The following is a 24,509-nucleotide window of genomic DNA, read 5'->3' on the forward strand; positions in this document are numbered from 1 at the left end:
GTTAATGGCTTCAAAGGAGAAGTAATTGTAGGTGAAGATATAGTTGGTCATGGTGATTAGGAAGGAGGTTGTAGGTTTGGAATCCATCAAGCATTGGGAAAGGTAGTTTTCAATAGCAGTAAGGCCATGGGCATTAGGGATGTTAGTGTAAAGTGACATAGCATCAATAGTGACGAGCAGGGCACCATGTGGTAAAGGAACAGGAACTGTGGAGAGTGCAGAGTCTGTGGAGGAAATGGTAGGTATCTTTTATAGACGAGGAAAGGTTGCACGTCATGGGCTGAAGGTATTGGTCTACGAGAGTAGAGATTCTCTCAGTAGGGGCACAATGGCATGCAAACTTACCTTACATCTGCAAAAAGAAATGCCATCCACACCTAAAAACTGATCCCAAATTTATAATCCTACATGATGACAAAGCCTTCATCAATGTTGTTTTTAACTGCAAGGATTACCTGGAGGAAGGACTCTGCCAGCTGTCATCCACTCATAAACCCTGCCACCGTGACCCCATTCCAGAAATCCAGCAGTAGTCCCAGTCTGTGGCTACTGTGCCCTCGCTGAGAGAATATCTGCTCTCATAGACCAACAGCTTCAACTTGTTACTTACAACTTACCCTCCTACATATAAGATACCAACTGTTTTCTCCACTGACTCTCCACTCTCCACAGTTACTATTCCTTTACCACACGGTGCCTTGCTCATCACTATTGATGCTACCTGCCTTTACACTAACATCCCTAATGCCCATGGCCTTACCACTATCAAACACTATCTTTCTCAACATCCGATGGATTTCAGACCTACAACCTCCTTCCAAGTTATTGTGACCAACTATATCCTCATCTACAATTAATTCTTCTTTGAAGGCATTACCTACAAACAAGTCAGGGATATGGCTATGGCCACTCTCATGGCAGCATCCTATGCCAACCTATTCATGGGCCATGTAGAGGAAACCCTCTTAAAACAACCACAATCCCAAATCCTTCACCCGGTCAAGATTTACTGATGACATATTCATAATCTGGAATGTATAATTCGGAACTCTGACCTAAGGATGCAAGTATTTCAGTCCCAATGTATTCAGTACATGCTAATTTTTTGTATAAAGCAGGATGTGCCTAACGTGGAAATGGAATGCACATTTAAGACTTGGGCCCGCCCCCGGTAGCTGAATGGTCAGCGTGACAGACTGTCAATCCTAAGGGCCCGGGTTCGATTCCCGGCTGGGTCGGAGATTTTCTCCGCTCAGGGGCTGGGTGTTGTGTTGTCCTAATCATCATCATTTCATCCCCATTGATGTGCGGGTCGCCGAAGTGGTGTCAAATCGAAAGACCTGCACCAGGCGAACGGTCTACCTGACGGGAGGCCCTAGCCACACGACATTTCTATTTAAGACTTGATTAATAACTCATTGTATAATCTGCAAAATAGCTTATACAGTAATGTTGTATTACAGTATACATTATTTATTCATGACTCTACAAGGTCACAACCTTTATTACAAGGACTGTACAGCTCTGACAATACTGTTGAGCAGCACACAACCAAGAAAAGAGATTCGCCACAGTGCAGCGATGTGTGCGTCAGCATTAAATCGTGCCACTCTGTGCAGCGATGAACAAGTTAGGAGCAGTGTTGGTGCATCAGAGGAAATGATTCATTGGTGAGGCATACGTTTGTCAGTGTTTCTTGTTTTCCATAATTATTGACACATGTGGGCACACACTGAACATTTTTGCATACCTACAAATACTCTGCTGCAATCTTCACAGTGAAAGAGGTGGATATCGTTCCATTAAACAATGGTTTTACCCAGCAAGGTCAAGCATTCCAAGGAAATACACTACATGCATTATTTTCTGCCATTTTCAGTTGACCAGTACCCCTTTAAGTGGTAACATGATGTCGAAAAAATGATTAAGGTAATTGAGTGGAGTGAGAAAGACAAATTCTCTGTGCACAAAATAACATTGTGTTTCAAATGCGATAAAATACAAATTTATGACAACGAAAATAATCAATTATTGATAAAATTATGTAACTGGATAGTTAAAAAATCTAGTCACCAAGAGGCGGTAGAACACACAGATAAAAGACTTGTGATTGGCAAGCTTCGGAGCCAGTGGCTCCTTCTTCAGGCAGAAGGGTTGAAGGGGAAGAAAGAAGGGTGAAGGAAAAGGACTGGAGAGGTCTAGGAAAAGGGGTAGATTCCCGGAAAGTCACCAAGAACTGCGGGCCAGAGGAGACTTAACGTACAGGATGAGGAGGAAAGACTGATTGTCAGGGACTGCATTGGGCGAGATCTGAATACCTGAGAACTCGGATGCAGACTCTTTACAGCAATACACCATCATTCTCACCTCAGCCTTCACTGCACATAATTACCCCACCAGCCTAGTTAAAAAACAGATTTCCTGGGCCACCACATCCAATTGTGGTACTCCTGATCCCTCCACAAAACTGCTTTGGAGCACATGTTAATTTCCTGGGATCTGTAAGTCTTCAGCCTCTGGTTCGGCTTCGATACATTGATGACATCTTTACCATATGGACTCGTGGTGAGACTGACCTGCTAAAATTCCTGGAATCTCTGAATACCTTCTCCCAATTAAATTTCACATGGTCCTATTCCAAATCCCATGGCACTATCCCTGATGTGGACCTTGCCCTCACCAAAGACCAGCTATAAAAAAATACAAATTTATGATACTTTAAGAAACAAAGATGAGATAAGGTATGAATGGATGAAAGAGAATGGACATATGAAAACAAAGGTCAAGAAAATGAGAAACGAATAAATTAACGAAATAGTGTAAGCCATAAGTACACAGGCAAAAAACATACCTTTCTCTGGACTCGTGTCGCAGAGTGAGGCTCTGAAAGTAGCTAAAGCACCTGGAAATACAGAGTTAAAGGTATCCACCAGATGGATGGACAGACAGTTGCAAAGCTACGCACAACATCGTGTGGAGTAGCTAAGGATGTGCAGCAACGTGCAGCAACAGAACGGAAGACAAAATTGTACAACCTAATTGCGAAGTATGATGCAAAATATGTGTTCGGTGCTGATGTAATGGGTCTGTTTTATCACGCACTTCCTTCAAAATCTTTAGCAATTCAGAGTGAAAAATACACCGGCAGGAGAATGTCTGAGGAAAGACTCACTGTACTACTGTCTGGAAAAATGGTAGGTTAAAGAGAGAAGCCACTGGTGCTGAGAAAGGCTAGTGACACTGGCAAGCAATAAAAAGGCGTAAATTGTGAGTGGTCTTATGGAGGAATGGCTGGGCTCTTTCAGCGCAAATAAACGTGGGAATAATATGTATGTACACACAACAATAAACAAAATTAAATTTGGAGTAAACATACGGAAATGTCATACGATTTATCGATTAGTATAAAAGTCTAGTGGTCTATTTTAAAATATACTGCAAATGAATGTCTACTGCGCAGGAATGAAGGTAGGTAAATACGCGCATAGTACAAACTTATGCTTTTGTACATGACACCTCACAAATTTCACGCAGCCTTCTGTGTTTTGTGTAATATGGAAACTTGTCCCATGACAATTATTTTAGTCCCATGTGATTCCATTTTGAGCAAGTTTTACTATACTTCAAAATGACAATAATTAAGAAACATACATGAGGCCAGGGCAGACCAGTTTTCTGCAGAGATCACAACAGATGGGTGAACATTCTTCTGTAAGGCAACAAACCGTATGACCACATAACGACTTTAAAAAAAGCATATCTGCTGAACATTGTCAAGTTAGGGAATAATCTAGCTTACTGTAGAAACAGAAGCACAATTTCAAACAGGCAAGGTCGCTATTGTACAGCATTTATTGTGATGACCGGTTTCAGCAAACTACATTGCCATATCAGATCTGTAAAGCCGCACTGGTATCATATGTAAAGATGTATAACAACTTAATATAAACACGAAATGTTGTTGTTGTGGTCTTCACTCCTGAGACTGGTTTGATGCAGCTCTCCATGCTCCTCTATCCTGTGCAAGCTTCTTCATCTCCCAGCACCTACTGCAGCCTACATCCTTCTGAATCTGCTTAGTGTATTCATCTCTTGGTCTCCCTCTACGATTTTTACCCTCCACGCTGCCCTCCAGTACTAAATTGGTGATCCTTTGATGCCTCAGAACATGTCCTACCAAGCAATCCCTTCTTCTAGTCACCTACATCTACATCTACGTGATTACTCTGCAATTCACATTTAAGTGCTTGGCAGAGGGTTCATCGAACCACAATCATACTATCTCCCTACCATTCCACTCCCGAACAGCGCGTGGGAAAAACGAACACCTAAACCTTTCTGTTCGAGCTCTGATTTCTCTTATTTTATTTTAATGATCATTACTACATATGTAGGTTGTGCTCAACAAAATATTTTCGCATTCGGAAAAGAAAGTTGGTGACTGAAATTTCGTAAATAGATCTCGCCGCTACGAAAAACGTCTTTGCTTTAATGACTTCCATCCCAACTCACGTATCATATCTGCCACACTCTCTCCCCTATTATGTGATAATACAAAACTAGCTGCCCTTTTTTGCACCCTTTCGACGTCCTCAGTCAATCCCACCTGGTAAGGATCCCACACCGCGCAGCAATATTCTAACACAGGACGAACGAGTGTAGTGTAAGCTGTCTCTTTAGTGGACTTGTTGCATCTTCTAAGTGTCCTGCCAACGAAACACAACCTTTGGCTCACCTTCCCCACAATATTATCTATGTGGTCTTTCTGACTGAAGTTGTTTGTAATTTTTACACCCAGGTGCTTAGTTGAATTGACAGCCTTGAGAACTGTACTATTTATCGAGTAATCGAATTCCAATGGATTTCTTTTGGAACTCATGTGGATCACCTCTCACTTTTAGTTTTTTGGTGTCAACTGCCACCTGCCACACCATACAGCAATCTTTTCTAAATCGCTTTGCAACTGATACTGGTCTTCGGATGACCTTACTAGACGGTAAATTACAGCATCATCTGCGAACAACCTAAGAGAACTGCTCAGATTGTCACCCAGGTCATTTATATAGATCAGGAACAGCAGAGGTCTCAGGACGCTTCCCTGGGGAACACCTGATATCACTTCAGTTTTACTCGATGATTTGCCGTCTATTACTACGAACTGCGACCTTCCTGACAGGAAATCACGAATCCAGTCGCACACTGAGACGATATCCCATAGGCCCGCAGCTTGATTAGAAGTCACCTGTGAGGAACGGTGTCAAAAGCTTTCCAGAAATCTATAAATACGGAATCAACTTGAGATCCCCTGTCGATAGCGGCCATTACTTCGTGCAAATAAAGAGTTAGCTGCGTTGCGCAAGAACGATGTTTTCTGAAACCATGCTGATTACGTATCAATAGATCGTTCCCTTCGAGGTGATTCATAATGTTTGAATACAGTATATGCTCCAAAACCCTACTGCAAACCAACGTCAATGATATAGGTCTGTAGTTCGATGGATTACTCCTACTACCCTTCTTAAACACTGGTGCGACCTGCGCAGTTTTCCAATCTGTAGGTACAGATCTATCGGTGAGTGAGTGGTTGTATATGATTGCTAAGTAGGGAGCTATTGTATCAGCATAATCTGAAAGGAACCTAATCGGTATACAATCTGGACCTGAAGACTTGTCCGTATCAAGCGATTTGAGTTGCTTCGCAACCCCTAAGGTATCTACTTCTAAGAAACTCATGCTAGCAGCTGTTAGTGTTTCAAATTCTGGAATATACCATTCGTCTTCCCTGGTGAAGAAATTTCGGAAAACTGCGTTCAATAACTCCGCTTTAGCGGCACAGTCGTTGGTAACAGTACCATCGGCACTACGCAGCAAAGGTATTGACTGCGTCTTGCCGCTTGTGTACTTTACATATGAACTGAATTTCTTCGGATTTTCTACCAAATTTCGAGACAATGTTTCGTTGTGGAACCTATTAAAGGCATCTCGCATTGAAGTCCGTGCCAAATTTCACGCGTCTGTAAATTTTAGCCAATCTTCGGGATTTCGCATTCTTCTGAACTTTGCATGCTTTTTCCGTTGCCTCTGCAACAGCGTTTGGACCTGTTTTGTGTACCATGGGGGATCAGTTCCATCTCTTACCAATTTATGAGGTATGAATCTCTCAATTGCTGTTGCTACTATATCTTTGAATTTGAGCCACATCTCGTCTACATTTGCATAGTCAGTTCGGAAGGAATGGAGATTCTCTCTTAGGAAAGCTTCTAGTGACACTTTATCCGCTTTTATAAATAAAATTATTTTGCGTTTGTTTCTGGTGGATTTGGAAGAAACGGTATTGAGCCTAGCTACAACGACCTTGTGATCACTAATCCCTGTATCAGTCATGATGCTCTCTATTAGCTCTGGATTGTTTGTGGCTAAGAGGTCAAGTGTGTTTTCGCAACCATTTACAATTCGCGTGGGTTCGTGGACTAATTGCTCGAAATAATTTTTGGAGAAAGCATTTAGGACAATCTCGGAAGATGTTTTCTGCCTGCCACCGGTATTTAACAAGCATTTTTGCCAACATATCGAGGGAAGGTTGAAGTCCCCACCAACTATAACCATATGAGTGGGGTATTTATTTGTTGCGAGACTCAAATTTTCTCTGAACTGTTCAGCAACTATATCATCGGAGTCTGGGGGTCGGTAGAAGGAGCCAATTATTAACTTAGTTCGGCTGTTAAGTGTAACCTCCACCCATACCAATTCGCACAGAGTATCTACTTTGACTTCACTACAAGATAAACCACTACTGACAGACACAAACACTCCACCACCAAATTCTGCCTAATCTATCTTTCCTGAACACCATCTGAGACTTCGTAAAAATTTCTGCAGAACTTATTCCAGGCTTTAGCCAGCTTTCTGTACCTTTAATGATTTCAGCTTCTGTGCTTCTATTAACGCTTGAAGCTCAGGGACTTTTCCAGCACAACTACAACAATTTACAACTACAATTCCGACTGTTCCTTGATCCAAGCACGTCCTGTACTTGCCATGCACCCTTTGAGATTGCAGCCCATCCCATACTTTCCCGAGGCCTTCTAACCTAAAAAACCGCCCAGTCCATGCCACACATCCTCTGCTACCCGTGTAGCCGCCAGCTGAGTGTAGTGAACTCCTGACCTATTCAGTGGAACCCAAAACCCCACCACCCTATGGCGCAAGTCAAGGAATCTGCAGCCAACACAGTCGCAAAACCATCTGAGCCTCTGATTCAGACCCTCTACCCGGCTCTGCACCAAAGGTCCACGATGCTGCAGATGGTGAGCTCTGGCTTCATCTCGTAAGCAAGACCGGCAGCCTTCACCAAATCAGATAGCCGCTGGAATCCAGAGAGAATTTCCTCAGATCCAAAGTGACACATGTCATTAGTGCTGACATGTGCCACCACCTGCAGCTGGCTGCACACTGTTACCAAATTGTGCCACAAACTCCTCTTCTCCCCAATTCTATTCAATACCTCCTCATTAGTTACGTGATCCACCCACCTAATCTTCAGCATTCTTCTGTAGCACCACATTTCGAAAGCTTCTATTCTCTTCTTGTCTAAACTATTTATCGTCCATGTTTCACTTCCATACATGGCTACACTCCCTACAAATACTTTCAGAAACGACTTCCTGACCCTTAAATCTATACTCGATGTTAACAAATTTCTCTTCTTAAGAAATGCTTTCCTTGCCATTGCCAGTCTACATTTTATATCCTCTCTACTTCGACCATCGTCAGTTATTTTGCTCCCCAAATAGCAAAACTCCTTTACTACTTTAAGTGTCTCATTTCCTAATCTAATTCCCTCAGCATCACTCTAATTAATTCGACTACATTCCATTATCCTCATTTTGCTTTTGTTTATGTTCATCTTATATTCTCCTTTCAAGACACTGTCCAGTCCGTTCAACTGCTCTTCCAAGTCCTTTGCTGTCTCTGACAGAATTACAATGTAATTGGCGAACCTCAAAGCTTTTATTTCTTCTCCATGGATTTTAATACCTACTCCAAACTTTTCTTTTGTTTCCTTTACTGCTTGTTCAATATACAGATTGAATAACATCGGGGACAGGCTACAACCCTGTCTCACTCCCTTCCCAACCAGTGCTTCCCTTTCATGTCCCTCGACTCTTACAACTGCCATCTGCTTTCTGTACAAATTGTAAATAGCCTTTCGCTCCCTGTATTTTACCCCTGCCACCTTCAGAATTTGAAAGAGAGTATTCCAGTCAATATTGTCAAAAGCTTTCTCTAAGTCTACAACTGCTAGAAATGTAGGTTTGCCTTTCCTTAATCTTTCTTCTAAGATAAGTCGTAGGGTCAGTATTGCCTCATGTGCTCCAATATTTCTACGGAATCCAAACTGATCTTCCCAAAGGTTCACTTCTACCAGTTTTTCCATTTGTCTGTAAAGAATTCGCGTTAATATATTGCAGCTGTGACTTTTTAAACTGATAGTTCGGTAATTTTCACATGTGTCAACACCTGCTTTCTTTGGGATTGGAATTATTATATTCTTCTTGCTCACCAAATGGTAGAGTTTTGTCAGGACTGGCTCTCCCAAGGCTATCAGTAATTCTAATGGAATGTTGTCTACCCTGGGGCCTTGTTTCAACTCAGGTCTTTCAGTGCTCTCTCAAACTCTTCACGCAGTACCGTATCTCCCATGTCATCTTCATCTACATCATCTTCCATTTCCATAATACTGTCCTCAAGAACTTCGCCCCTGTATAGACCCTGTATATACTCCATTTCACCTTTTGTTTTCCCTTCTTTGCTTAGAACTGGGTTTCCATCTGAGCACTTGATATTCATGCAAGTGGTTCTCTTTTCTCCAAAGGTCTCTTTAATTTTCCTGTAGGCAGTATCTATCTTACCCCTCGTCAGATAAGCCGCTACATTCTTACATTTCTCCTCTAGCCATCCCTGCTTAGCTATTTTGCACTTCTGGTCGATCTCATTTTTGAGACTTTGTATTCCTTTTTGCCTGCTTCATTTACTGCATTTTTGTATTTTCTCCTTTCATCAATTAAATTCAGTATCTCTTCTGTTACCCATGGATTTCTACTAGCCCTCATCTTTTTACGTACTTGATCCTCTGCTGCCTTCACTATTTCATCCTTCAAAGCTACCCATTCTTCTTCTACTGTATTTCTTTCCTCCATTCCTCTCAATTGTTCCTTTATGCTCTCCCTGAAACTCTTTACAACCTCTGGTTTAGCCAGTTTATCCAGGTCCCATCTCCTTAAATTCCCACCTTTTTGCAGTTTCTTCAGTTTTAATCTACCGTTCGTAACCAATAGATTGTGGTCAGAGTCTACATCTGCCCCTGGAAATGTCTTACAATTTATAACCTGGTTCCTAAATCTGTCTTAGCATTATATAATCTATCTGAAACCTTCTAATATATCCAGGGTTCTTCCATGTATACAACCTTCTTTCATGATTCTTGAACCAATTGTTAGCTATGATTAAGTTATGCTCTGTGCAAAATTCTACCAGGCGGCTTCCTCTTTCATTTCTTAGCCCCAATCCATATTCGCCTACTACGTTTCCTTCTCTTCCTTTTCGTACTGTCGAATTCCAGTCACCCATGACTATTAAATTTTTGTCTCCCTTCACTACCTGAATAATTTCTTTTATCTCATCATACATTTCATCAACTTCATCATCATCTGCAGTGCTAGTTGGCATATAAACTTGTACTACTGTAGTAGGTGTGGGTTTCGTGTCTATCTTGGCCACAATAATGCGTCCACTAAGCTGTTTGTAGTAGCTTGCCCACATTCCTATTTTGCTATTCATTATTAAAGCTACTCCTGCAAGGGATCTGACATTCCACGCTCTGATCCGTAGAACGCCAGTTTTATTTCTTCTTATAACGACATTCTCTTGAGTAGACCCCACCTGGAGATCCGAATGGGGGACTATTTTACCTCCAGAATATTTTACCCATGATGACACCATCATCATTTAATCATACTGTAAAGCCGCATGCCCTCGGGAAAAATGACGGCTGTAGTTTCCCCTTGCTTTCAGCCATTCGCAGTACCACAACTGCAAGGCCGTTTTGGTTAGTGTTACAAGACCAGATCAGTCAATCATCCAGACTGTTGCCCCTGCAACTACTGAAAAGGCTGCTGCCCCTCTTCAGAAACCACACATTTGTCTGGCCTCTCAACAGATACCCCTCAATTGTGGTTGCACCTACGGTACAGCTATCTGTATTGTTGAGGCACTCAAGCCTTCCCACCAACGGCAAGGTCCATGGTTCAAGATAGATGCTGCCTACGCAAACTATACCATGGAATATAACATACCTTCCGCAGCACATTCACTGGATCTTGACCAAACACATCTTATATAGTATCATATCACAGAACGATATTTCATGAACATGAGAACAATAGTTAGTTAGTTGGTTGCGTGTTCCATTTACAGTACAGTGTTAAAGATTAATATTTCTGTTATTTATCCCATTCCCTTAAATGGCACAACATGCATATACTATATTTATAGATTTATTTATTCCTATTCAAGAATTCATCTATGGTATAGAAGGAGTTGTCAAGGAGATATGATTTCAGTTTATTTTTTAAGCTATTATTGCTGTCTGTCAGACATTCTATTTCATCAGGTAATTTGTCAAAAATTTTTATAGCAGCATATTTTACCCCTTTATGTGCCAAAGACAGGTTGAGTAAAGGATAGTGTAAGTCTTTCTTTTTTCTAGTATTATAATCATGAATGTCACTGTGGTTTCTAAACTTGTCCATGTTGCTGAGAACAAATTTCTTTAGTGAGTAAATGTATTGTGAGGCTGTTGTAAGAATTCCCAATCTTTTAAAAAGATACCATACCTACAAGATGTGTGACTATGAACCCCACACATTATTCTAACCACTTTCTTTTTAAAAGTGAGTACTTTTTGTCTAAGTGTTGAGTTGCCCCAAAATATTATTCCATATGACATCAGACAGTTAAGTATGAAAAGTATGTTAGCTTACTAATTTCTATATTCTCATAATTGGAAATTATTCTGATTGCAAAAGTTGCTGAACCTAGTCTCTTCAGAAGATCCAAAATATGAATTTTCCAATTATGATTCTCATCTATATGTACACCCAAAAACTTAGTATGCTTTACCCTGTCTACTGACTTCTGTTGATGTTTTATATTTATTGAAGGAACCGTACTTTTTGCTACAGAAAATTGGATGTACTGTGTTTTTTCAAAGTTTAAAGCAAGCCTATTTGCAGAAAACCAATTAATGACTTTTGCAAAGACCTTATTTGTATCATTTTCAATTGGAGTTTCTTTTACTGTATTAATAATGATGCTTGTATCATCAGCAAACAGTGTAAATTCAGCTTCTTCTTTCAGATAAGAAGGAAGGTCGTCGTCCACATATATCAAGGACAGAAGGGAACATCCCATTTAGATGAAGTGGCAAACTTATTTAAATCACTTGACCATATAAAGAAACTTTTTGTTTCCTGTTCTGTAGGTATGACTTAAACCATTCATATGCTATTCCATTCATACCATAGAATTGTAATTTCAGTAACATAATGTCATGGTTCACATAATCAAATGCTTTGGACAAGTCACAGAAAATTCCTATTGGTGATATTTTATTATTTAAAGACTATTATATGGACAGTAGTCCATCAGCAAGTCAAGCATAAAATAATTATTACATAAAACAATGTACATATTGCACTGATTATACAAGCCCATCTTCGCACATTAGCAGGATGAAGAGAGAGATTCTTATGTAAACATCATAGACCTTACAACCAGCTACCAAGTGACACTGTGGTAGTAGTCTCTCTCTCTCTCTCTCTCTCTCTCTCTCTCTCTCTCTCTCTCTCTCTCTCTCTCTTTTTAAAAAAAGGCTTCGTGTCACTTTAAGTATAAAGACAAACCAGTGATCCATGAATTTTACACAGCAGACATATAATAACTCAATAATCTAAATCAGAGTACATTACACTTCGTTTGTTATAATAATTTTAAATTAAAATTACATAAATTTGAAAACCATCTTCAAAAACGTAACAGGAAGCACTGTACCTTCAATGTATTGTCTAATAAATGAGTAGTGGAACCAGTCATATAACATGTTCACATTATAAAAACAAACACAATAAAACATACATGTCATAAAATGTAAGCAGCATTAAGTACTAGCACCCTTGGACTTTGAGCTACAAGTTGATAGTTTAATACACTGTGAATTGTGTGTAGCAAGCTACATGGCACTATTTGTAATGAATATATTGTAGAGCAAGTTTATTTTTATTGTATTACTTAGCAAGTTGCAGGATTGCGCTGTTTATTCCTGTGGTCTTGTCATCTGTGTCTTTCACACCAAGGCCTTGAGCACCATACTAGTATCTAAACTTCAATCTACATGTTGACAGTGTAAATATTGTGATTCCATAAAGCCATTTAAGTGATGTCATTGAATAGCTTCTGTACTTGTAATGATGTGTTTGTGGTAGTTATAAGTGGAAAATTTAATGTTCCCTTTGTAGTTCCTTCATGTTCAATTGCACCAATGTATCGAAAAACATTGTATGGTTGTCAAGGCTTTATGCTGCCTGCATTTTATAACATGTGTATTTTTATAGTATTTATTTTTATCATATGAACATGCCATATGACTGGCTTCACTACTTGTGTATTAATGATATATTGAAGATACAGTGCATCCCATTATGGTTTCAATGGTGGTTTTAAATTTTATATAACATTAATTTAGAATTATTATAACAAAATAACTGTAACATACTCTGATTTTGGATTATTTATTTATTGTATGTCTGCAGTGTAAAATTTTTGGATCATTCATTTGTCTTTATACTTTATATGACACGACTTATTTTTGTTTGCAACTACTACCAAAGTCACCTGGTGGCTAGTTGTAATGTTTGTGATGTTTACAAGAGAATCTCACTCTTTATTCTGCTAATTTATGAACACAAGCTTGCATAATCAGTGCAATATGTACCTTGTTTTGTGTAACAGTCATTTTATGCTTGACTTGCTGATACACTATTGTTCTCATGTTCACGAAATATCGTTCTATGCTAAGATATGATATCCAACGCATTTGGTCAAGATTCAGTTAATGTACTTATTTATTTATTTTATTTATTCCATCTGATCTGATGGTACACAGTGTGTTGCAGATGTCGGAAGATATCAGTTAACATTGTTAACATATATTAACATAGGCCTATAGTATCCTAATGTATTATATTGCTCAATGTTTTCAACTTAACACAAATAGCAAGATTACTGTTCTAAGTATTCATTTACAGAGTAAAAACAGTGCCACACACAACAAATATGACTTCACGGCTTTGCTAAATTGTATGTTGTCTTCGATGGACTTAGCACATGTGGGAAGATTTTTGAACAGTTGGAGGCCCTTGTGGAAAGCTCCCTTTTTACACAGTTGAGTGTTTGTACATATAACATGCAGATTTGCATTTTTCCTGGTGTTGTGTTCATGTATTTCATTATTTTTTACGACTCTGGGGTCAGTTAGCACTATGTGGTTTCTGAAAAATTTTAGAGTCTCGAGAATGTAGAGACAAGGCAGTGTAAGGATTTCCAACTTTCTGAAGATGAGTTTGCAGGAGTCTCTGGGTTTGCTCTCAGTAATAATCCTCATTGCGCTCTTCTGGATTCTGAATGTGCTCAGAGCAGTTGGAGAATTTCCCTAGAATATTACACCATATTTTAGGTGGGCTTGTATGTAAGCGCAGTACGTGCTGGTTAATGTTTTCAGGCTAGCACGTTTTCAGTACACTCAATACATAACAGCCAGTACAAATCCTGGCATTTACCTTTCCTGTATGTGTATTCCATTTCAGGTTATCTTGAACCCACAGACACAGGAATTTGAAAACAATGTCGGTATCTATTGGCTGGTTATTTACAGTGACAAATGGCTGAGAGTAATTTGCATTTTGTGTTGTGTGAAAGTTCATGGAAGCTGTCTTTTTGGTGTTGATAGTTAATCTGTTGATTTTAGCCCAGTTGCTCAGTTGTTCAGTGGCCAAGTTCACAGCTTTTTGCACAGCCTCTGTATTCTCCCCTTTGAGGAGTACAGTTGTGTCATCAGCATATATTATTGTTTTGTGTGCATCAACATTCAAGCTCAAGTCATTAATATACAGGAGGAAAAGTAGGGGTCCCAATACTGAGCCCTGTGGAACACCTTGCTTTACAGTTTTATTACTTGATAGTATTTCAGTTATTGAGTTGCTTTGTCTATTAGTGTATTTCATGCTGACTCTCTGCATCCGATTGGTTAGGAATGTAGCAATCCAGTTGTTTGCAATTCCTCTGATACCATAGTGTTCTATTTTTTCCAGTAATATTTTGTGGTCAACAGTGTCAAAAGCCTGCAGAAGGTACATTATATTCCACAGTATAGTCCATTTTTCTGTTAAACTGTATTACGCAAGTTTATGTCTGATCCCAGTGTGCTTGAAGATGTTGATCTATGCTTTACAGATCTGATGACGGCGACATAATTTGCTGAAACTGGTCATCACAATAAATGCTGCACAATAGCAACCATGGCTGTTTGAAATTGTTCTTGTGTTTATACTTACGGAAAAAGTAGGTTGGTGAGGGAGGGGAGGTAAAGGACAGGAAGAAATCACTGATTAACTGAATTAAGTAACTTGATCACTGTTTATGAAAAGAACTCAAAGTAACACATTAATTAGCAATACATTCATAAACTACATCCATATGATGTGTTCAAATCATTAGTTACCATCACTTACTCATCCGCCTGTTCTCCTGCCATTTCTTTTTTCTTTTCAATTTCCTGTTTCAGGCGAGAAACTTGTTGCCGTAGATTTTCTATTGCTTCTTGTGCATTTTGTTCCCGTACATGAGCAGCATCTGTTAGTTTCCGAGACCACTCTAAGTCCTGTGGTGAACAAATTGTGGAAAAATTTAACTTAATTACAGTATTAATTTTAAAAAAACTTACTTAAAAAATAATTATCTCCCAAATAAAAAACTGATACATTGGGTAATTATAAGCTTACCTGCTTGAGCTTTGCTATGATATCCCTATTTTCTTCCACCTGAGCCACTGCTACAGAACACTTTTCTGTACACGACTCCAAATTTGATTCAAGCTCCTGGCATTTTAACGCTAGAAGTTTTTCATTTGCATAAGTCTTGTTAAAGAACTCATAAACATTAGTAAATGCCCGTGCATATTTTTCGAGACCATCTGTTCTTGACAATTCAGTAACTGCCTGGAAAAAAGTATCAATGGTAGAATTCACTGACCATGCTGTCAGACATAATGTGTACTTCAATATATATTTCATTCATATGCAAAAACTTAATAAGATGGATTACACAAACAATATCATTGCAGTGTTAGTGGAAGGGATACCTGTTTTACAACACGAGTGCAACAAATCCCTGCAGCTGAACACAACGGGCATAAATAAATCGCTCAGTGAACTTCACAGGAATCATAAGCTATAGTACAAAAATACAAGACATAACGTGTGTAAAAAGTACGGGAGAGTAGGCAGTAATGGCGTATGCGAAACAAAGTTCCGTTCTTGGTGTGCACGAAAACACACGAAAAATCGTCAGAATGGAATTATGATACCAATGTCTACAGGGTCAGGCAAAACCCACCTATTCAACTACAAAACAGGTACGAAGTGCTAAGCGAAATAAGTGATGATAGTGCTTCAGAAAATATTTTTGAAAATACACAGGTACGTTTCAGCCGTTGCTGCTCCCCTGAATAGGCCTACGTGCAATCCATGTCAACATATGCCTAGGTCACAGCAAAAAATACATAATCATATGGGAAAACTGCACATTTTAGCTGATAGCCATGGACACGGAATAGCCTCTCTTGTTAATGAGGCATCAGTTTCATGAGTTATGTCAAGCCTGGGGCTTCCCTTTTTGAGGTAATTAAGAATGTTTACACTGATGAAATTATATCAAATTGACTTCAAAAGACTTTGTAGCTTTGTTTGGTGGCTCTAACGATGTATATAAAAATGAAACCTCTATAACCTGCTCAGAATTAAAAAAGCATCTGGCTAATTTGTCACATACAAACATTCTCTTTGTCAGCATTCCACATCGCTATGATCTGCCACCGTGGTCTTGTGTGAACAAAGAGTTTAGTACTGCTAATGAGAGTTTTTCCAGTATATGCAGTCAATTCTGAAATGTTTGTGTTGTTGATATTAATGGCATTGGTCAGAGATTCCACACTTCTCATGGCCTTCATTTGAATGGCCTAGGGAAGAAAATTGTAGCACAAAAAGTATTGGATGAAATAAAAAGGCACCATCAAACATCTGCAGCACCATCAACAACAGTAACAGTATCATCACAAAAATCAATAAAAGCAGGTTCATCACAAGTAACAACAACAACAGAAGCAACAGCAACATCAAAATCATCACCAGTAGCAGCAGTAAAATTATCACAAATGGTCAAACCGCCATCAGTAACAGCAACAAAACCATTGGCAGAAACAACAGCAAAACCAACAGATACTACAACAACAGATGCACCATCAACAGAAACAGTGCCAATAAAAGAATCAAAGGCAGCAACCGGACGAAGAATCCTGTCAGTACCACCACCACAACCACTACCACCACCACCACCACCTCTGGCCGCAGAAGCAGCAGCAGCAGCAACAACAGCAGCAGCAACAGAACCAACAACAACAGTGACAGTAGCAACAGAACTAACAATAACAGAAGCAGCAGCAGCAACTAACCAACAACAACAGTAGCTGCAGCAACAAAATCATGAACAACAGTTGCAGCAACAACACACTGCTTATGGAGGAGCAAAGACAAGGTACATCTACATCATTAAATAAGGATTTTTTATGGCTTCAAACAAAGAAAAAGAAAAGATTGTGACAAACCAGCAAGAAAATTTGCAGATAAGTCACAACTACTATGAAAAAGCAGCACATTACTAGGTAATGACAAAAGAAAAAATACTTGCAAACCAGTCAGGATAAAGTGTCAGAATATTTAGTGCCTCAAAAACAAAGTACTAGATTTAGAAATAGCTTTAAACAATCTTGCTGATTACTCTTGTATTTGTTTATCTGAATACTGGTGCAAGGCTAGTGAATTAAGTCTCATAAATACAAGCAACTTTAATTTAGCATCACATTATTGCCAAAGTGTTTTTAATACTGGTGGGGTATGCATTTACTCTAGAGTAGGACCGCAGTTCGAAGTGAAAACAGAATTAGACCATCAATTATAGAAAAAACATTTTGAATCATGTTCCATAGAGTTAAAAACTGAGGAGAAGAGTGAAAAACTAGTTGTCATAACAATATATAGATCACCACTGGGTGACAAAAACATATTCTTCAAAAAAATAGAAGCAGCATTACACACTTTTTATAGTAACAAAGTGAAATTATTGTTATGTGGGGATTTTAATATTAACCTGTTAATTGAAAGTGATGAAAAAAGACAGATTTTGAGTATACTAAGCAGCTTTCACATGAAACCACTCTTTACAGATGCCACCATGATAACAGAACTGTCACTTCTCTTTTAGACAATATTTTCACAAATATGGATAATGGTATCACTGAGGCACTAAAAATAAACTTAGGTCTTTCGGATCACAATACACTATTAGCGTACATAAATTCCTCTGTTCCCAAGGCAGTAAAATATAAGTGGGAATGCAAAACGCACTTCTATAGAGAAAAGTGAATACTTTCATCCAGTTGTTAGCTAATGAAACCTGGGAAGATGTCTTTGCACAAACAACAACCGAGGTATCTTTCAATGCTTTTTCTAGGACATTCATGTCCCTATTTGAGATGTGTTTTCCAAAAAAGCTCACAAAGATCAATTTCATGCCTAAGAACACAAGCCAGTGGGTAACACCTGCTATTAGAGTATCTAGTCAAACACTAAAACATATCAGTCAACTCAAAAAAGACATCAAAGATGAACAATTCACAGATTTTGTTAAGACATATAAGAAAATTCACAGGAAAGTGATCAAAAAAGTCAAGACAATGCACAATGACAGTGCAATTCCTGGGTCAGCAAACAAATCGAAAGTTATGTGGAATGTAGGAAAAAAAGAAATAGGCCCAAAGCAAAAATGTTAGAAATCTAGATGATTTTGTTTTAAAAGATGATCAAGGTGCGCTTAGTCAGAAATCTTACTTTAGCAGATTTTGTTAATGACTACTTCATAAATAGTCCAATCAATCTGAGCAAAAATTATTCTAGGAGTAGTAGAACATCAATCCCAGGAGAACAAAGTGTTAATTCAATATTGCTACCTCCCATGAACAAATTGGAAGTTAATCGAATAATGAAAACAATGAAGAATAAAATGTCCTCAGGGATTGACGAGGTACGTTGTTCAGTCATGACGAGATGTGCTAGTGTCATATCAGAACCACTCTCACACGTCATAAACATATCATTGTCAAAAAGGGTCTCTGCAATGATTAAAATATGCAAAAATAAAACCATTGTATAAAAAGGGCAATATACATGATATGGGAAACTATAGGCCAATAGCTTTATTATCAGTATTTTCAAAAGTAATAGAGACAGTCATGAAAAACAGAATTACAAATAACCTCGAGAAATTCAATGTATTGTCTGTAAACCAACACGGCTTGTCAAAGGTATGAGTACAGAGTCAGCCATCACCCAATTCATTGACAACATTGTAACAGGGCTAGATAGGAACAACAGTACAATAGGAATAAACTTGGACTTATCAGAGGCATTTGATACTGTCCAACATGATATCCTGCTAGCCAATTAGAATATGTTGGTATATGAGGAGTGGCAAAAAAGTGGTTTCAGTCATATCTCCATAATAGGAAACAGATAGTAGAAATTGCATCAACCCAGTATATATATATATATATATATATATATATATATATATATATATATATATATATATATATATATATATATAGAGGGAAACATTCCACGTGGGAAAAATATGTCTAAAAAGAAAGATGATGAAACTTACCAAACAAAAGCGCTGGCAGGTCGATAGACACACAAACAAACACAAACATACACACAAAATTCAAGCTTTCGCAACAAACTGTTGCCTCATCAGGAAAGAGGGAAGGAGAGGGGAAGACGAAAGGAAGTGGGTTTTAAGGGAGAGGGTAAGGAGTCATTCCAATCCCGGGAGCGGAAAGACTTACCTTAGGGGGAAAAAAGGACAGGTATACACTCGCACACACACACATATCCATCCACACATACACAGACACAAGCAGACATTTTCAATGTCTGCTTGTGTCTGTGTATGTGTGGATGGATATGTGTGTGTGTGCGAGTGTATACCTGTCCTTTTTTCCCCCTAAGCTAAGTCTTTCCGCTCCCGGGATTGGAATGACTCCTTACCCTCTCCCTTAAAACCCACTTCCTTTCGTCTTCCCCTCTCCTTCCCTCTTTCCTGATGAGGCAACAGTTTGTTGCGAAAGCTTGAATTTTGTGTGTATGTTTGTGTTTGTTTGTGTGTCTATCGACCTGCCAGCGCTTTTGTTTGGTAAGTTTCATCATCTTTCTTTTTAGACATATATATATATATATATATATATATATATATATATATATATATATATATATATATATATATAGAGAGAGAGAGAGAGAGAGAGAGAGAGGGAAACATTCCACGTAGGAAAAATATATCTAAAAACAAAGATGTAGTGACTTACCAAATGAAAGTGCTGGCAGGTCGACAGACACACAAACAAACACAAACATACACACAAAATTCAAGCTTTTGCAACAAACTGTTGCTACCAAATGAAAGTGCTGGCAGGTTGACAGACACACAAACAAACACAAACATACACACAAAATTCCAGCTTTCGCAACCAGTGGTTGGCAATACCTGGTTTATGTCAGTTAGTACAATGTTTGTGTCATCCGCAAACAGGATTATGTGAGTAACATTTACTGGAATCTTGATATCATTTATGTGAAGAAGAAATAGGAGAGGTCCTAGAACACTCCCCTGCGGTACCCCAACTGGCACATTCTGAATATCCAATCTGTAAACAATACGTTGGTTTTTACTGTTTGTTGATGCAATTTCTACTATCTGTTTCCTATTATGGAGATATGACTGAAACCACTTTTTTACCACTCCTCATATACCAACATATTCTAATTGGCTAGCAGGATATCATGTTGGACAGTATCAAATGCCTCTGATAAGTCCAAGTTTATTCCTATTGTACTGTTGTTCCTATCTAGCCCTGTTACAATGTTGTCAATGAATTGGGTGATGGCTGACTCTGTACTCATACCTTTGACAAGCCGTGTTGGTTTACAGACAATACATTGAATTTCTCAAGGTTATTTGTAATTCTGTTTTTCATGACTGTCTCTATTACTTTTGAAAATACTGATAATAAAGCTATTGGCCTATAGTTTCCCATATCATGTATATTGCCCTTTTTATACAATGGTTTTATTTTTGCATATTTAAATCATTGCAGAGACTCCTTTTGACAATGATATGTTTATGACGTGTGAGAGTGGTTCTGATATGACACTAGCACATCTCGTCATGACTGAACAACGTACCTCGTCAATCCCTGAGGACATTTTATTCTTCATTGTTTTCATTATTCGATTAACTTCCAATTTGTTCATGGGAGGTAGCAATATTGAATTAACACTTTGTTCTCCTGGGATTGATGTTCTACTACTCCTAGAATAATTTTTGCTCAGATTGATTGGACTATTTATGAAGTAGTCATTAACGAAATCTGCTAAAGTAAGATTTCTGACTAAGCGCACCTTGATCATCTTTTAAAACAAAGTCATCTAGATTTCTAACATTTTTGCTTTGGGCCTATTTCTTTTTTTCCTACATTCCACATAACTTTCGATTTGTTTGCTGACCCAGCAATTGCACTGTCATTGTGCATTGTCTTGACTTTTTTGATCACCTTCCTGTGAATTTTCTTATATGTCTTAACAAAATCTGTGAATTGTTCATCTTTGATGTCTTTTTTGAGTTGACTGATATGTTTTAGTGTTTGACTAGATACTCTAATAGCAGGTGTTACCCACTGGCTTGTGTTCTTAGGCATGAAATTGATCTTTGTGAGCTTTTTTGGAAAACACATCTCAAATAGGGACATGAATGTCCTAGAAAAAGCATTGAAAGATACCTCGGTTGTTGTTTGTGCAAAGGCATCTTCCCAGGTTTCATTAGCTAACAACTGGATGAAAGTATTCACTTTACATATACGGTAAGTCACATCATCTTTGTTTTTTTTATTTTTATATATATATATATATATATATATATATATATATATATATATATATATATATATATATATATAAAAAAAACAAAGATGATGTGACTTACAAAACGAAAGCGCTGGCAGGTCGACAGACACACAAACAAACACAAACATACACACAAAATTCAAGCTTTCGCAACAAACTGTTGCCTCATCAGGAAAGAGGGAAGGAGAGGGAAAGACGAAAGGATGTGGGTTTTAAGGGAGAGGGTAAGGAGTCATTCCAATCCCGGGAGCGGAAAGACTTACCTTAGGGGGGAAAAAGGATGGGTATACACTCGCACACACACACATATCCATCCACACATATACAGACACAAGCAGACATATTAAAGACAAAGAGTTTGGGCAGAGATGTAAGTCGAGGCGGAAGTGCAGAGGCAAACATTGTTGTTGAATGACAGGTGAGGCATGAGTGGCGGCAACTTGAAATTAGCGGAGATTGAGGCCTGGTGGGTAACGGGAAGAGAGGATATATTGAAGAGCAAGTTCCCATCTCCGGAGTTCATATAGGTTGGTGTTGGTGGGAAGTATCCAGATGACCCGGACGGTGTAACACTGTGCCAAGATGTGCTGGCCGTGCACCAAGGCATGTTTAGCCACAGGATGATCCTCATTACCAACAAACACTGTCTGCCTGTGTCCATTCATGCGAATGGACAGTTCGTTGCTGGTCATTCCCACATAGAAAGCTTCACAGTGTAGGCAGGTCAGTTGGTAAATCACGTGGGTGCTTTCACACGTGGCTCTGCCTTTGATCGTGTACACCTTCCGGGTTACAGGACTGGAGTAGGTGGTGGTGGGAGGGTGCATGGGACAGGTTTTACACCGGGGGCGGATACAAGGATAGGAGCCAGAGGGTAGGGAAGGTGGTTTGGGGATTTCATAGGGATGAACTAACAGGTTACGAAGGTTAGGTGGACGGTGGAAAGGGGAGTGGGGAGGATTTCATGAAGGACGGATCTCATTTCAGGGCAGGTTTTGAGGAAGTCGTATCCCTGCTGGAGAGCCACATTCAGAGTCTGATCCAGTCCCGGAAAGTATCCTGTCACAAGTGGGGCACTTTTGGGGTTCTTCTGTGGGAGGTTCTGGGTTGGAGAGGATGAGGAAGTGGCTCTGGTTATTTGCTTCTGTACCAGGTCGGGAGGGTAGTTACGGGATGTGAAAGCTGTTGTCAGGTTGTTGGTGTAATGGTTCAGGGATTCCGGACTGGAGCAGATTCGTTTGCCATTTGCCATGAAGACCTAGGCTGTAGGGAAGGGACCGTTTGATGTGGAATGGGTGGCAGCTGCCATAATGGAGGTACTGTTGCTTGTTGGTGGGTTTGATGCGGACGGACGTGTGAAGCTGGCCATTGGACAGATGGAGGTCAACGTCAAGGAAAGTGGCGTGGCATTTGGAGTAGGACCAGGTGAATCTGATGGAACCAAAGGAGTTGAGGTTGGAGAGGAAATTCTGGAGTTCTTCTTCACTGTGAGTCCAGATCATGAAGATGTCATCAATAAATCTGTACCAAACTTTGGGTTGGCAGGCCTGGGTAACCAAGAAGGCTTCCTCTAAGCTACCCATGAATAGGTTGGCGTACGAGGGGGCCATCCTGGTACCCATGGCTGTTCCCTTTAATTGTTGGTATGTCTGGCCTTCAAAACTGAAGAAGTTGTGGGTCAGGATGAAGCTGGCTAAGGTAATGAGGAAAGAGGTTTTAGGTAGGGTGGCAGGTGATCGGCGTGAAAGGAAATGCTCCATCGCAGCGAGGCCCTGGACGTGCGGCATATTTGTGTATAAGGAAGTGGCATCAATGGTTACAAGGATGTTTTCCGGGGGTAACAGATTGGGTAAGGATTCCAGGCGTTCGAGAAAGTGGTTGGTGTCTTTGATGAAGGATGGGAGACTGCATGTAATGGGTTGAAGGTGTTGATCTACGTAGGCAGAGATACGTTCTGTGGGGGCTTGGTAACCAGCTACAATGGGGCAGCCGGGATGATTGGGTTTGTGAATTTTAGGAAGAAGGTAGAAGGTTGGGGTGCGGGGTGTCGGTGGGGTCAGGAGGTTGATGGAGTCAGGTGAAAGGTTTTGCAGGGGGCCTAAGGTTCTGAGGATTCCATGAAGCTCCGCCTGGACATCGGGAATGGGATTACCTTGGCAAACTTCGTATGTGGTGTTGTCTGAAAGCTGACGCAGTCCCTCAGCCACATACTCCCGACTATCAAGTACCACAGTCGTGGAACCCTTGTCCGCCGGAAGAATGACAATGGATCGGTCAGCCTTCAGATCACGGATAGCCTGGGCTTCAGCAGTGGTGATGTTGGGAGTAGGATTAAGGTTTTTTAAGAAGGATTGAGATGCAAGGCTGGAAGTCAGAAATTCCTGGACGGTTTGGAGAGGGTGATTTTGAGGAAGAGGAGGTGGGTCCCGCTGTGACGGAGGACGGAACTGTTCCAGGCAGGGTTCAATTTGCATAGTGTCCTGGGGAGTTGGATCATTAGGAGTAGGATTAGGATCATTTTTCTTATATTATTATATATTTATATATATAATAGAGGGAAACATTCCACGTGGGAAAAAATTCTAGCTTTCGCAACCAATGGTTGCTTCGTCAGGAAAGCAACCGTTGGTTGCGAAAGCTAGAATTTTGTGTGTATGTTTGTGTTTCTTTGTGTGTCTATCGACCTGCCAGCACTTTCATTCGGTAAGTCACATCATCTTTGTTTTTTTCATTCCACATGGGAAAAATATATCTAAAAACCAAGATGATGTGACTTACCAAACGAAAGCGCTGGCACGTAGATAGACACACAAACAAACACAAACATACACACAAAATTCAAGCTTTCGCAACAAACTGTTGCCTCATCAGGAAAGAGGGAAGGAGAGGGAAAGACGAAAGGATGTGGGTTTGAAGGGAGAGGGTAAGGAGTTATTCCAATCCTGGGAGCGGAAAGACTTACCTTAGGGGGAAAAAAGGACGGGTATATACCCGCACACACACACATATCCATCCACACATATACAGACACAAGCAGACATGTCTTGGCAGATAAAGAGTTTTTTGGGCGCTTCATGAGAAAATGTCAAGCAAGATTAAATG

General features: G+C 39.6%; 1 protein-coding gene across 1 annotated transcript in view; it reads right to left on the reverse strand.

Moving 5' to 3' along the window:
- The window catches only part of LOC126425216 (cilia- and flagella-associated protein 58-like), a gene marked incomplete at its 5' end in the record, with an annotated part of 256,944 nt that extends 235,211 nt beyond the window's left edge, over positions 1–21,733 (reverse strand). Inside the window, 4 exons of the mRNA XM_050088172.1 lie at positions 14,847–14,995; positions 15,117–15,332; positions 20,829–20,847; positions 21,714–21,733. Coding sequence (XP_049944129.1) covers positions 14,847–14,995; positions 15,117–15,332; positions 20,829–20,847; positions 21,714–21,733 — 404 coding nt within the window. The remainder of the gene's footprint in view (positions 1–14,846; positions 14,996–15,116; positions 15,333–20,828; positions 20,848–21,713) is intronic.
- Positions 21,734–24,509: the final 2,776 nt, after the last annotated feature.

This window comes from Schistocerca serialis, chromosome 10, assembly GCF_023864345.2.
Source record: "Schistocerca serialis cubense isolate TAMUIC-IGC-003099 chromosome 10, iqSchSeri2.2, whole genome shotgun sequence".
Taxonomy (NCBI): Eukaryota; Metazoa; Arthropoda; class Insecta; order Orthoptera; family Acrididae; genus Schistocerca; species Schistocerca serialis.